General features: G+C 35.7%; 1 protein-coding gene across 16 annotated transcripts in view; it reads right to left on the bottom strand.

Moving 5' to 3' along the window:
* The window catches only part of NEK1 (NIMA related kinase 1), a 51,993-nt gene that overhangs the window by 19,620 nt on the left and 16,641 nt on the right, over positions 1–15,732 (bottom strand). For 5 of the 16 annotated variants that reach the window (XR_004240061.1, XM_032108415.1, XM_032108416.1 and 2 more), the window contains exons 12-24: positions 15,201–15,260; positions 15,018–15,065; positions 14,854–14,925; positions 11,700–11,878; positions 11,486–11,617; positions 8,144–8,246; positions 5,141–5,224; positions 4,516–4,599; positions 3,923–4,015; positions 2,786–2,881; positions 2,125–2,298; positions 607–672; positions 290–521 (exon numbers count right to left, since the gene is read on the bottom strand). Coding sequence is in view for 13 of the 16 variants with exons in the window: in XM_032108415.1 (XP_031964306.1) it covers positions 290–521; positions 607–672; positions 2,125–2,298; positions 2,786–2,881; positions 3,923–4,015; positions 4,516–4,599; positions 5,141–5,224; positions 8,144–8,246; positions 11,486–11,617; positions 11,700–11,878; positions 14,854–14,925; positions 15,018–15,065; positions 15,201–15,260 (1,423 nt within the window). In the remaining 3 variants the exon portion in view is untranslated. Of the gene's footprint in view, positions 1–289; positions 522–606; positions 673–2,124; positions 2,299–2,785; positions 2,882–3,922; positions 4,016–4,515; positions 4,600–5,140; positions 5,225–8,143; positions 8,247–11,485; positions 11,618–11,699; positions 11,879–14,853; positions 14,926–15,017; positions 15,066–15,200; positions 15,261–15,732 lie in introns of those variants that run through there. The other 11 variants (XM_032108418.1, XM_032108420.1, XM_032108422.1 and 8 more) reach the window with 11 other exon arrangements.

Genomic DNA, 15,732 nt, shown 5'->3' with positions numbered 1-15,732 from the left:
AGTGCCTATTTAAAAGACACCTACAAAGAAAGTAACCATGCATTTACTTAGGTAACTGTTGTTGAAATGATGAAATTATTTACTCAATCTCCTACAGGCCATTTAACTACTCAGCCCGTGCCTTATCCCTTATTTAAGGGAATACATAACTATCTGCTTTTTAGAAGCGAATGACACGTAACTGATAACAAGATAATAACAATAAAGAATACTCACTTTATAAAAACAAACACTACGCATGGCAAACTGATTTACTAATACCATGGTGACAAACATAAAAAGTACTTACACTCTGTTCCAGAGAGAGAATCTTCCATTGATAACTCAGCTAGAGGAACGACCAACTCAGATGCCCCAGGTTCCCATTTTTTGCGATCTCCCAGAGGTGGCTGGTCACCCTGTTGTTCCTTATGATCTTCAGATCCAGCTGATTCAGAGATATTTTTACACTCCTGTTTTCCTTTCTCATCTTCTTGAGCCTTAAGGTTTTGATTTAATCTCCTCAGAATGTCTCTCTTATTCTGAAAGAAGGACCAACATATGCCACTTAAAATAGTGCCTTTCTTAAAAGGATGCCTAAATGAAACTGTATATAATTTGACATACTTGTATTGCAAAATCTGGCTTTTTTATTTCCTCCTCAGATTCCTGGACAGCAGTTACATGTTCATCCTTTAAGTCCAAGAAGCATGAAATAGAAAGTAGAAGAACACGTCAGAAAAAAAATTATCTTGAGAATAGTAATAGACACAATAATCTAAAACCTTTCCAATGACAACTGCAGGTAGACTGAAACAGAATGCTTGATTATTCAGTTTTATTCTGTCCCAAAGACAGAATTTCAAGGGCACCTTCCATCTTTGAACCATTCACTATCTGAAAGTGATAAGCAAATGAATCACTCCATTTGGACAGACAAATGAGATTTCAGAGCATGAAACATGTAGAGATAAAGCCAGATATGGCCTCTACAGCAAGATGCCACCAAATTTCTATGCTACAAATGAGTAATTCTAGAAGAGAACCAAAAAAGTGGCAAGCACAGAGTCAAGGATAATCTGTGAAGAAAAAACAGAAGGGAAAAGAGACAAGTAATATGTAAATAAGCAAACTACCTATTGAAGGCAAAAATGTAGAATTTATAATCAGAGTACAAGGCTCGTATTCTCCATCTCCAATTGCTCTGTGTGCTATTTTTCAGTCTATTATAGTCACTGTCCTGTGTTACTGTGAGACAAACTGTCCACGTGGAAAAAATATGCTAATGACTTAAGTATTTGTCCAAACACGATTTATTTTTCCAGCTATCAACTGACATCTTTCAATGTATTACATTTTATATATACTCTTCAGTATAAGTTTCATTATATTCCCATACTCATAGCCTTCAGGGTTGAATACAGTATGAAGTACTACAGTACACTGAAATCTAGAAGCAGTTTAGGTAAAAATACAAAAGCTAGCATTCAAACTAACAAAGATCATGTTAAAAATTTAAACTGTACAAGGTTACACTCATCTGCTCTGTTTCACAGTTGTAACATAAAGCAATTGAGGTAAACATGTAAGTATTTACAATATCAGGACCGAGAGTGTGGAAAATAGAAATCAGGAGGCTCTTTTAGATAAGAAGAGACGGCACTAACAGATTCGAGAATCTTATGCTTTGTCCTCTCTGTAATATTTAGCACACTCAAGCTCACTGAAAACAATCAATCATTAATATAATGTAGTCCTATCATTCAAAATTTATTTGCTCACTTCCACCAAGTAACCAACTCATTAACTCCTCTCTTCAAGAGGCTGATGAAAATTCTGGAAGTTAATGTCTTCCACTAAACATGACTGCCCTGATCAAAATGGAAACTGCAGCCTGGGGTTCATCATAAGCCATTTTGTTCAAAACATGAGTTTCAGTTTCAGCACACAGATGTGTTTCAACAGCTTCCAAGCTTTGGTTTCTTTTTACATGTTTTTCTTTTTTTTTTTTTAAATTTCTTTTCCCTAATTAGAAGCAACAAATGACCTTAACAATTTTTTTCTACCTAACCTATACATTTTTTCTAAACATTCTCTTTCCAATCAGTATTTATGACATTTTAGCCTCTAAGCAAAAGTACCTACCACACCCACTTCCTTCAAAGCAGAAGTCATTGAGATGACAGGTACACCAGGCTTCACTGGAAGTTGTGGCTTAGGAAGAGCTGCTCCAGGCTCTTGTAGTTCATTCATAGGACTATGTTCTGTAGCTTCCACATGAAAAGGCACATTAGGATTCTTTACCCCTTTTGCAATCAGCTGTATAGATTCAATTAAAAAAATTTAAATCAAAAATTAACTTCAAGACTTTGCATATTAAACACAGTATTATCAATTAGGCTCATGTAATCCTTATAAAAGGACAACAATGCCACACATTCATACAAAAGACAACTGCCCACTGCACATCGGTTTGTCAGCTTCACATCGTGCTTTTTCTATATTATTACTAGTTGGACTGGTTGTTCCATAGCACACAAAAGTAAAAGAAGATAAAATACATTTTGGTCATTAACAGACCACTAATATAGTTGGGGTGATCCTAATGATTTTTAGATTTGATATTCTGAAGTCTTCCTGCAAGCATATCTAAGACTAGGCATCTAATTAGGGAATTCTGACTGACACAAGACACTCTCTTCAATTTCAGAACTACTTGTCTTGAAAAATCACAGTATAGGATTTTAGTTATACTAAGATAGGGCCCTACATACTTTGACTGCATGTAACAGATTTACTTTCTTACATGTTCTTCCCAGGCTCTTTTCTCTCTTTCGTATGCTTCCTTTCTCTTTCGCTCCAACTGTTCCTTCAGAACTGCAGCACGAGCATTTGCTTGGGCCTACAGTAAACAACCAAAAAAAGGACCAACTTCAAATCATCAGCAACCTATTTAATAGAACATTTTAAGGAGGAGTATTCTTGGATTACTCATTTCCCTTTCTCTCACTACTGTACAGACTGTGAAAGGAGGACTCCACTGACAAAATCACCACACAAGTATAATAACTGATCTTCTATGCTGAAATAATGGCAACTCCTCAAAATTTAATTACAGTTCTTGATTTGCATGGTTGTAATTTTAGTGTACATAGTAATCTTCAACAAAGTAATGTAAAATTAGAATCTCTACTTAAAATTAGCTTTGAAGCCAAATGCATTAATCAAAAAATATTAAAAATTCAGTTTAAATTTCACCAACTCACTCAAACAGAAAAAGCTTCACTTGCAGTTTCACCTCTAGTTTTCAGGTTAGGCGTAAGGTTAGCTTGTTTTTACATTGTACTTTGCAGATGATGGGGGAAAAAAATCATAGAATAGGTAAGAGCAGTATCTGCCATGTACAGTACTATAGAAACAGTTATTAATATAAAACCACCACATGGAACAAAGTTCTAATCAAACACATGATTTCTGTGAAATGCATCTGTTTTAAATATGATTCATCACAGGGTTATATAGCTCACATTCCAATCCACATGTAGCCCATGTCAGCCTATGTAAGGAGTTTAGCCTTCCTTTATTCTTTAAGTAAAATAAAGCTGTGATCTATGGTACATCTTCCTTACCCTTTCAGTCTCAAAATGCTATTTTAGTTATACCATTTGCCATTAGGACTACAGCTACCCTAGAGATAAATCTCAAAGGCCAGAATAGGGAAAATCCTTGACTTGCAAGGATGGACTACACAATGTCTCGGTGTGTTTTAAAATCACCAAGATAAAGCAGTTGAACAGCGCTGTTTCCTCAATACAGTTAAACCCCCCCACCCCTTGTAGTGGATACATGAACAAACGATAGCAAAACGAAATGTAAGAAAATTCATGAGATATAAAACATATTTGACAACAGTAACCTCCATTTCCTCCCACTCCACACTTACCTTCTGTGTTTCTATCTTTTTGCGTTTCAGTTCTGCTTCCTCACTAGAGTCTTGCCCATCAGAACTGGCAGCTTCATTCTGCAAAGTAAAAGTCTTCAGGGAATTATCATCAGTTCATGTATTTGAAAGCTGAGTGATATGAGTGCCTGCTCAGAACTTTTTAATTGACTGTATGACTAACATGGGTCAGTTTCACTAAGTAACTCCTTGCTTAAATGCAATGTCTGCTTGGACAGAGCTTCATCTCTGAGATTTGGTGCGGTTTTTGTTTATTTGTTTGGTTTTTCAGGGAGGATTGGTTTTAAAAAATATGAAACCTTGATAGGTCAGGAAAAAAATAATGTGCCTCTTGTTGCTGGAAAAGTGGCCTAACAATGTTGGGCTCTCACCTGTATCACTGCTGCATGTTCTGCAGGTGAGGTACACAAGAAAGGTTTGACGCTCTAGAATTCCAGTTTTTTTTCACAATTATATGCTGTCTAAAATATATGTCTCTATATAAAACTGCCTAGAACAAAAGTCTTTCACCAGGGATAAAAAAATACACCCCACAATCAACTTCGATAAATATTTAAGATTCTTTTTCAACCAACCTTATCTCCACGAAGTTTTGCTCTAATCTGTTGACGTTCATTAAAGTTTTGTAGCCGGATCTGTCTCAATCTTGCCAAATATTCCTAAGGCAAAGAAATGAAACAAGTTTCAGCTCTATGGAAACTCTCTCCAGTATGGTTAACTTAAAATATATCAGATTCCACAAAAAAATAAGATGGGTGAACCACTCCCCAAAACTATTGTTATCACTTTACTAGCATTTACTAACCTCCAGAAAAATTCTCATGTAATGAAAAGAAAGAAAATAAGAATGTACATTTCCCAGTATTAATTATAACTACAGTTTATACTGCTGAAAGCTCGAAAAGGCTGTATTTATCACAACAGCATTAGGATATAGTGATACCTATATGTATCAAATTCAAGAACCTCTGTGAGACAGATTGATGTACAGAACTATAATTTTGATTATTTTAAAAACCAAAACAATTAAACACACCCAACCTTTCATACATTAACAGTAAATTATTTCCTAGAAATTTAGAATTTAAGTCCTTTAATTTTGTTACACAGATGGAACCATGCAGGGAAACTGGGCACAGTCAAGGGCAAAATAGTGTAATTTTTGCGATGAGCAAAGTGGCAAACATGCGGCAAGCATACCTCTTCCTCCTTGTTTCTGGATTTCTTTCCTCTTGCAGAAATGGACCTGCCTCCATAGGTATCTGCCACGTTTTGCAGTGTACCCTGTTTGCCATTTAATGGTATCAAATTTAAGGTGGCTTGGGCAGAAAAATTATCTGCTTTATCCAATAAGTGTTCACTTATAAGAAACCAAATCCATCAAAGATCTGCAGATGTTCTGAAGTTAACCAGTAAGCCTTTTTCACTTACATAAAACATATGACAGCAATAACTAAAAATCCTGAGTAGCCAAAGAGAGAGATAAGAGCTCTAAGAATATAGTTGCCTTCTCCCCTCAATTCTGATTTTTCCCATTTTATATTAGAAAACGTAAATTGTGATGGGCATGAGTTTTCTGCATCTGGATTATATAAAAATGGTGGCACAGGGTTGGGATTTCTGCCATTGCTGAGACAAGCCTAAAATAAAAAGTGGAATCTTTTTATGTTCTTAGATTAAGGTTTTTTAACAATGATGACTCAAAAATCTAATAAAGCATTTAAATATATGCATTACACCTAACAAGCTGTGCTAAATGTCTTATACACATGCAGTGTATACACCTGGTTCATGTGATGTCCTCTGTGACCTGTCACCAAAAGGATTTCAACCATTAAAAAAGTTCTGTACAGAACAGTACAAGAATCATTTAACTCCATGTTTTCTGCTTGGATTAAAATAAAAAATACATGAATTAATTTACTAATGATATACCACAAACCTTTGCTGAAGGTTAAAAATTCCTTGATTTGTTAGTGCAACATACAATAAAGACAGCAAGCATACATACATGTGATAGACCTTCTGCCTTATAAAATGGCAGGGGCTTTAGCTTTTGCATGCTTGTGTGTAGACAGCCATCAGTAAGTAAATACTCCAGTGAAGCTGAATCCAAATATTCTGGTTAAATAATCTCTCAGATTGAGAAAAATTAATAGCTCAAGGAAGTAGCACATTACTGCACTTCTTTGGTTTAGTGATGAGGGGATCAGAGAACAAATTAAAGGAACCATTTTGTGGAAGAGTAGTTCCTATACATTCATGAGGGCTCCATGAATGCTGGTTTCAGCTTCACCATTAAGCCATATAAAATGGAAAGGAATATTTTCCATATCCATCTTTTCAGAAAATACTTGTTTTTATTTTTAACATTTTAATACGCATTCCTGAGCTTTACAAAAGCTTACTGGCACTATTGAAGGAATCTCATTGTTCTTTGTTCTAGCATTGAAGTTATTTTAGGCATTTCCATCACTGATGGCAATTTATATAACTGCTCTTAAGAAAGAAACTGGAAGCTAGATTTTTGAGAACTGATTTTCTTTCTTGTAGATTGTTAATTTTACTCATCTGCCTACATTGAAATTTTCAAAGACCAGGACTCAAGTTCTGCAATGCCACGCAGCTACAATGAAGTAGCAAATTAGGTCAGCAGCTGTCTTAAAAAACAGATGTCTGAAAGTATCATTGACTCAACTACTGAGTCAAATTTAGACTGTGAGTTGAAAATTAAAACTGACAGCAATTATATTTAATAGAAGCTGGGTAAATGAGTGCCAGTCATCAGAAAAAAGGCTGACTATTAGCTGATGATTTCTCCTTTCAGATCAACATTGTCCAAACAACAGTCCCATCCCAATATGAGAACAACTGCCAGCTAGTCAAATTATTGTCCTGCACAAATAGAAGGAAGCTGCTGATAAGTTCCACTTTCAATGGCAAATCCAGTAATGGATTTCATACCCTGGCTTCAAGCTGTAAGTTTGAAACATCTGGAAGTTACTTTTTTAGCTGTTCAGTAACCTCCCTGTTTTATTGTGGGAGCCATCTAAGAACAAAACATATAGGCTCATTGAACATACTAGAGAAAACTGAGAAACATTAACTTGAATAGTTGGGTATCTTGAATTAACTGATCTCATACATTGATATCAATGCCAACAAAGTCAAGAACAAAATGGAAGCAGGTACTACTAATGACTTTTCCAAGAAGAGGCAGTCTTAACAAGAATTGCTCATTTTTTTCAAAATTATTTACTGGTCTTGAAGGTTTTAAAAAACAGAACCATAGTTCTAGAGAGGAAGACTTGTATTTTAAAACATATATACTAATCTAAGGATACTTCACCATCAAAGCAGTGAATCAAAGTACCTAAGAACTGCTTACTGTAAGTGAAATAATCCCTGACATTAAGACCTGGCTGTAAATCATAATCTGACTATCAGGTATAACTCAGGAGATGCTTCTATAGATCTGCAGCTGGTCTCATCTCACTCCTACTCCAGCACAGTCAGTTTAATTGCAGCAGCTGACAAAGATATTGTCACTCAACTGCATGTGAATAGTGCAGAGAAGCACTCGAACAGTAAAACCGTCCATGTTATCAAAACACATAGTCATTTCTAATATGTTTTAAACAAACTTCCTAAAAGAATATTGACTTTAGAACCATAAGCATAAAGAACATTTTATGACACTATCTTCTACTTAATTTCCAAAGAGTAAAGGTTTTATAAAGGTCAACATTGGCAAATACAGATGACTTTGTAATACCTTTTCAACAAGCAGACTGTGTTTTCCTAGAACACACTATTATGTGTGATAATTAGCTGTATCAGTTTAATGAAACCTCGTTCTAGGTTCAAGTTACTGTTTAACACAGCGTGTGATTTTAACCAAGACTCAAAAGTATAAACAGAAAAAAATGTAGATGAATGTTCTAAAATTCACAATAGCAAGTTAGACACATGCAAACAAAGATAATTTCCTATGTTAATAAGTTTAATGTAATGAGAAATGTACTGCACAATTCTGTTACGTTTTATTAAAATTAGCGACAAAATGCAGAAAACTTATATCCCATTCTCTCTTTTTTAACACTTAAGGAAAATATTTAGTCAGCATTTCACTTAAGATGCTACTTCAAAGACTCAAAAAGCATGCCGAAACAGTAATACACACAGGAACACCAGATTTCATACCATGTGTCCCTGAGCTCGAGCTTTGTTTTCCATGGCTTCTCTCTTTCGTTGCCAGAATTCTTCAACTTGCTTTGCTCTATCTGCAGCTATCCATCCTTTTTGCCTGAGTAATTTCAACACAGCAAGATGAAAGTCTCTGAAATATGACACTCTAAACACCACCACCTCCACTGCCCTCCCCCCCCCCCCACTTATTCTAACTAAAACACACGGGAAAAAAAAAGTAACTTTATATGAGTAAGGCATCTTCAAAAAATGCCTTTCATCAGCCAAAATACAAGTCAGACATCCACAAAATGGAGGAAAATAGGCCCAGTAATTGAAAAGAACTATTAAAAAAATAAATCCAATACACTGTATTGTTGTCCTTCCAGATCCTTGTCATCAAAACAAAAATGAGTGTCAAAACACAATCTTGGTATGATTGTTTCTGAGAATGTCTCAGCTTGTTTCATTACTGTTATAATTTGTGAAAAAGAAGACTCTTTCAAGATTTCCCTTCAGAGATGAGCAAGAACTCATCACATGAGCCAATCAGCCTTTCAAGACTGTCCTACATTTGCACTAAAAGCTTCTACCACTTAGGGAATTAGTACAGTGCTACTATTCTCAGAGTGTTCTGGCAATTCCTTTTAGGGAATCTTAGGAGATTTTTTTTGTTTTCAAAGGGTCTGTGAAGGAATTTTCCTACCCTAGAATCAGCCATAACAAGATGATTGTTTTTTGACAAGTTTCATCCCAGGCCAAGGACCAGCTTGGAAAGACAAGAAGGCTTTAGGTTACCATAACTGAGCATCCTGCAACTGTCAATTTATAAGATCATAGAGGAACCAGATTCTGAAAAATTTGTTAGAAGTAGACTCAGAAAAGTTTTGTATTAAAAAAACCTGAAACACTGAGAAATGGTGTAAGATATTCTACAAATGGTAGAATGATGAGGCCTTTCCAAGCCTTCTTTAACTGAGGAGCACTGGGGGTTCAGCAACAGGAAGAAACTGGAATATGCTGATAGCAGTTAAAGAAAGAATCATTTTGCAATACAGTAAGCTCTAGTAATTTATAAATAATTGGCACGCTAATTAATATCCTTGCATTTTAATTTTTTGCCCCTCCAAAGCAATAAGGAAATGAAAATTTTTCCATATGCTACAATTCATTGAAAGGAAGACAGAGATAAAACCACTTTGATACAATAAAACAAACACTCTGAAAAGGAAAGACAATCCACAGGTGTTACTGGTAAAGAAACAAACGCCAATCTTTGTATACATATATTTGACTCACTACAAGATTTTTACTCTACCTTTTAATTACATAAGAGCTCAATTGGTGGATAATGAAATCTGTGCAAACCCCTGCCATGCAGCTGAAGTTTGTCACACATCACGAACATTGCAGTGTTGGAGGAGAGGTGCTTTCCAAAAAAACCCAAACCAAGACAGCCCTATTTGTCTCAAACCAAATTCACAGGAACATTTTGTTTCAACATTTTACGAACATTTAATGAAAATGTTTTTTCTTACTCTAAAGCTGAGTGATTCATTTTGCTAGAACATTTCAACTAGATTTCTTCTGGCCTGCACTTCTGCCTGAGACAATTTTTAAAGATTGTTGATGCTGAATATATTTAGCTTTACATTAGTGGTAGTACAATCAGAAAGACTTCAACTTGAAGATTTCTCAGCTTCTTCAATATATGCTCTAAACTGACTACCTTTAACAAAGTCCTTGTTATTTAAATTCCTTCTTTTAATGAAACATTATGCATGCTTATTTTGCCTCCAGCTGAAGGAATAAAGTACAGGACCGAAATACTGCTACACTGGCTATATTATAATAAAATTGCTTCTAGGTAAAATACAAATTCTTAACACTAAGATGTTAAGAAACAGCACCTCAATTTAAGACTAATAGTAATCCAGTTTATAAACAGAAAAAACCCCAATCTCTACCTATTTTGAAACTTCCGCACAGTGCTTTCATTGAGTGCTTCTGAGTTAACGTACTTGAGAAATAGTGAATAGGTTTCTCTTCCCGATCTCTATGTTATTTATAATTTGCAGCACTCTGCCATAGTTTCTCTCAATTTTAATACATTTAAAACAGTTTATCCAGATGTAGACAAGTATCTAATATTTTCAAATGTACGAGTCAAACTGTTTCCTAATCTAGGCAAGATTTGGGAATTGTGCACTTTCTGAGAAGCACTGAGAATAAATAGAGGAGGAAATACATTAAAATACAGCTGGAAAAAAGATACCTTCCAGTACTGGGTTGTACCAGGAAGAACTTTAATTATCTCACAACAGCCCAACACACCATGAAGAATATAAAATGTACTTCAGAGCTTTCAGAATTGTAGTATCAGTGTTAAGCATGATGTATGTTATCGCTGCAAATTTTAAAATAATAAAAAATCTATAATTGCAAATACATATTCTATTAGAACATAAAATTGAATTAATTTAGTTTACAAGAACAAATGGTTTCTTTGGCCACTTCCTTTTCCTCACATTAACTCCATTTATTTCTTCCTCCATGGAACAGATCAATAGCTCTGAAGAAGTTTAAATAATGAGAGAGAAAATTTGTCCCTCTAGGAAAGTCAGTTAGTAATGTTCACAGTACTAAACTTCGAGAAAAATGGTATTTTCCCATTTACTAGTCACAACTGCGAAGAGAGCAAAGAAGTTTTGAAGAAGCTATTTGAAACAGTGAAAACATAAAAACAAAATCAGTACTTGTTTACAACCTTTTACATATAAAAAAACCCCGTTTACAGTAACTAGAATTAGATCTTCTAATTCACTATTTGAATACCAAATTAGAAGTTGCACATCATTATAGCACTTGGCATTCACATCTCAATGAAGAAAGCTCCTAGAAATTTTCCACCGATCAATAAACAGGAGCCAGCAATTCTGGGATCATTCTAGACACCTTCCAATACTACAGAGTCAAACACGTAGGTGCAGAGAAGGCAGTAAGAGTAATATGATGGGAGAAGGAAGCATCTTGTCAGGTAACACAAAAAGTGGAACGATGAACAAAGCAAAGGAGAAGGCTTATGTTGTTACCTGCAACCACATTAAGCCAAGAATTTTGTCTGAAAACTACTTTAGGTACATTTGCTTAGTAAACTATTTTTTGTGTTATTGGAGAAGCCAAGGTCTCCATTGGCTCTAAAAGAATTGTGGTCTGTGAGGGACTAACACACAAACAGACAGCACAATACCAATGGATAGAAGTGATTTTGAGACATGCCCAACTACTAAATGAAACCAGACACAGAACAAAAAATCTAACATGTAGGGACAGATTCATGGATTATCACAGTCCAACCTGTTTGCACTGGCTTGTTTAGACACCTCCTTCAATCTTTTCACTTTTTTCCTAACTGCACCAACATCAGGTAAATGGTGATGACCTGCAGGTCCCTTAGGAACTCCTGGACGTGTTCCAGGTGGAATTCCTCTGTAGATAAACACGTACAGCAACTTTCATTACTTTGACCTAAAGCAGAACACGTGTAACTTCTAACGCAAGATAGCCATACCTTTCAACAACTCCTCGGCCTTGTAGTTTCGCCCTCAATTTGGCTTCCCTCTCTTCAGCTACTCTAATGTTTTCCTTTTGCTGTTGCATCTGGTCAAAAATAGCATGATAGTGTTCATAGCGTCCTCTAGAAGACACAGGAAAAGGACCAACACCACCTCCACCGACATAATATGGTGCCTGGAAACCAAAAGGGGTAGGGTGGAAATCTCAAATACTGGTTTTAATAGGCTCTTCCAATTTTTACCTCTTCAGCAGAGTAATAATATTAACATATTCTGCAACAATTCTAAATTGGTCCTAGTTTTATCCCTGGCATGCCCCTATTTTAACGAATTACAAGATAGATGAATTAATTTTTTTCTTCTGTTAGCAGTCCAGAATAAAACACCATTTTAGTTTCCTCTAAAAATAGTCTAGTTATACATGAGCCATCTGTCACACATTTTGGAAGTCACTGATAACAGCTCCATCGAAGTGTAAACAGAGATAGACAATATTACATGGCAAAAATCGAAGTTTTAGCAAAAAAAGTGATATAATTCCAACTGAAATACTAACAAGTGACTTGTAGCCAAACACCATTTTTTCATGAAGCTGGAAACAGTTGAGCACAGTTCTAAATTTGCTGAATGGCACTAAGTGCAGATTTATCTGAGAACCCCCATTGTCACCAACCTATAACTGGATTTCCATCACTTGAATTGAGATGCTTCTCTACTAAAGCTCAGATCAGGGGAACACCTACCACAAGCTATTGCGTTATGCAAATTATCCCTGTCATTCTCAAAGCATTAGAATTCCTGCAGAATTTTCATGTGAAAATAATGAAAAAAAAAAATTTCAAGCCGCTGTGTACAGTAGTAGCCAAGGATGGATGCAGAAAATGTGAAACTGGCAAAACAAGGTTAAGGTTGTCAGCACATGCATAAAAATGTTCTCTTTACACCTGGGGGAAGCAGTCAAATAGCCCATGGTAGTATATCTATGGAATTTGTTTTAACAGTGTCAATATTCCTTCCAAAGTGGTCTGAAGTATTTAATATAAAGTCAAACAGGTAAGTACAGATGTGACAGGTTTAAGATTGCCTATTTAGAAGGTCTTGAAGAGACTGTCTTTGACAATGGAATTTATCTCACATTCTGAGTTTCAGTTGCTCAATGCCCATCAATGGCTCCCCATAAGCCAGATGAGAGTACTAAATCCAGGCATTCAAACAAATATGCAGGTATACTGTTGGTCTGAATAAAAATAACTATACAAGAACTATAGTTTCTACAAATAGAAGGAAAAGTCTACTTTAGACACTATTCAAGGTTTCATCAATCATTATTAGAGTTCAGTTTCCAAAATTGAAAGAAATACTGTGATCAGTCTCTAGGCAAATGATATGAAGCAAGTGCTCATCAACAGTCTGGAGGACAGTTACAACCCCTGCTAGAACCACAAACCCAAAGCCAAACCCTTGCCACCTCTTTCCCTACTTTTCCTCAGAAACAGGTGCCAGAATAAACCCAAAAAGAAAACAGGAGGACAGAATAATGCAGTGTATGACCCTTTTGTGGCTTCGTAAGAGGCTGTATGTCTTGTGTTATTCAAAAGCTTGAACAGCGCTATTCAAAAGCACTGTCCAGGAGTTGCTGGATATACTGCTTTCATGCTGGAGAAAGAAAAAAGACAATTAAGTCAAGAATACTATAATAGTATATGGAAACCTGGAATGATGGCAAACTAGCAGTCTGCAGTAAGATTTGTACTCAACTATCCAATTTGAAGAAGATATCTCAATGATTTTTTCCACGCGTCTGCCATGATGTTTTTACACCAGTGACACTTGGTGAAAACAGACACATTCACTGGACCTCAATTTCCCTAGCTAACTGAGAATACAGATAACAATGCAGCTGTAGCTATAATAGAACCCTTCATATGTTCACAGTAGAACTCTCTAAGTTAATCAGAAACACCGTGTTCAGGAACACATGCAGCTCTCATCCAAATGTGAGGATGCGTGCATATCATGTTGTATGGGAGCCTGTATGTGTGCCTGCCAGTTTGATCTTGAGAGAGAGGATGACAACATAGGAGGCAAATTATTTTTTCATTAAATCAGCACTTTGTAGTTTTTAAAGTCTGGTATGCTTAAGTTTGCATTTATATTTAAGCTTTACTCATATGATGTGTGGCACACAGCCAAAAGGATGATATCTATTTTGAAATGAAATATTTAATAAGCAGCTACTGAAACATGGTCAGTGTTCGTGTATTCCTCATTTTTGAACAAAGAACAGCAATAAAACCTCTATCCATTTTGACTTTATTGCTCAGTCAAGTTTGCTTACAAAAACCCTACTAAACATGTTTACGCATAGTATTTTTGTAAGACTCACTACCACCACAACAAATCCCTGTGTTTCAATCTACTTTCTATTGTCAGATAGATTTACACCATAGCACTACTTAAATTCCTGCACTGGCTCTGTCTGATGAAAGTACCCAGACCTTTATATTCAACTAACTTGATGAGACTACTTTCCAGGACAGCTATGTTTCCATGAAACTATGACATGCACAAATAGGGAAAAAGAAACTGTCATAGGAATCAGATTAAATTATGCTCAAACTGAATGGCTAAACAGCACACTGCATTAAAAAAAAATGAGATTTACTCAGAATTTTTTACCCCCCTCCTGAACATCTTATCAATATATAGAAACACTTATGTTGCTAAAGAACAAGGAATGCTTAGAAGCATAATATTGGGAAAGAGGTCCATTACTATAATATGCAAACCTGGAAACGAAAAAAATTCTAGAACAAACTTGAATGTGAAAGAAGCTGTTCATGCATACACCCAGCACAGGAAAAGTAGCAAAAGCAGGTGTGGAAATAAGAAAGTGGTGCATGAAAACCATTACTGGCAGAAAGAGAAGAGATTCAGAAATTTAGGAAACATTAAAAATGAAAATTGCACATAATCTCCAAAAGGCCAGGGAAGGACCTGTTACAGTTTCCCTCAAATTATCCACAGATTAATAATGGGCAGCCCCAAGAGTTGACCTCCAAGAGCAGATCTTTCTGAAAAGAGAAGACCATTCCATATAATCAAAGGTGAGGGAACAGACTGCACCACATTTCTGCATCTGCTGCCAACCTTAACACCACTTCCACCTGAACCAAGCACACTCCTCCATCCTTGTTCCCTGGCTCTGTTTATTCGTTCCATCTGAAGGAGAAAACAATACAGGAAAACAAAATTCAAGGAACCACTAAGTAAAAATTGAACTTCACTCTTAACACATTTTAAACATATTTTACCCTTTCTTTTTCCAGTCTTCTCATTTCATCTGCCTTCGGTAAACTGATCTGCAATGTGTAAGGATTGAACATGTTAAGGAACTGGAAAATCAAACTACTGCATATTCTTACACACCACACCACAAGATACTTCATTAAAATTACTATGGGGGAATAAAGAAAAATCTGAAGAATCTTGTCTACCTGCTCTCTCTGATGTTTTTCTTTTTCAGGCAATTCTAACCTTTTCTTTTTTGAAGGTTCCTGAAAAATAAGCACATAATTTGGTATTTATTACTGAGACATTACTCTGTCAAGATGGGTTATTGCTGTTGGTGCATGTCCATGAAGATTTAAAAAAAAAAAAAAAAAAAATCACTGCTAACAAATGTTTGAGAAAAAAGACAAGGAGGAAAGGTTTGAAGGTTGTATTTTGTCATTCTTGCTGTGGACTTGGCTTTTGCTCAGTTTGAAAACTGATGATTTCATGACACCTCAAACATTTTCCTCCTTTCTTCTATTGGCATAATTTTATTCACTGGAGTTGGAAATGCCTGCATAAAAGGTGAAACTTCAAATTAGATAGCACGACACCAGAATGAGAGAAAAATTCTACCAGAAAACATATTCTTAAAGTCACAACTGACTGCACTAAATCCGGTTTAAAATACTTGATTATTCAGGAGATTTGAAGTGAAAAGCACTGCTAGGATCTAGGGGTACTTGTTCATCCTGT

This window comes from Corvus moneduloides, chromosome 5 (assembly GCF_009650955.1).
Source record: "Corvus moneduloides isolate bCorMon1 chromosome 5, bCorMon1.pri, whole genome shotgun sequence".
Lineage (NCBI taxonomy): Eukaryota > Metazoa > Chordata > Aves > Passeriformes > Corvidae > Corvus > Corvus moneduloides.
The sequence above is the reverse complement of the archived record's forward strand: the minus strand, read 5'-3'. Positions and strand labels throughout refer to the sequence as shown.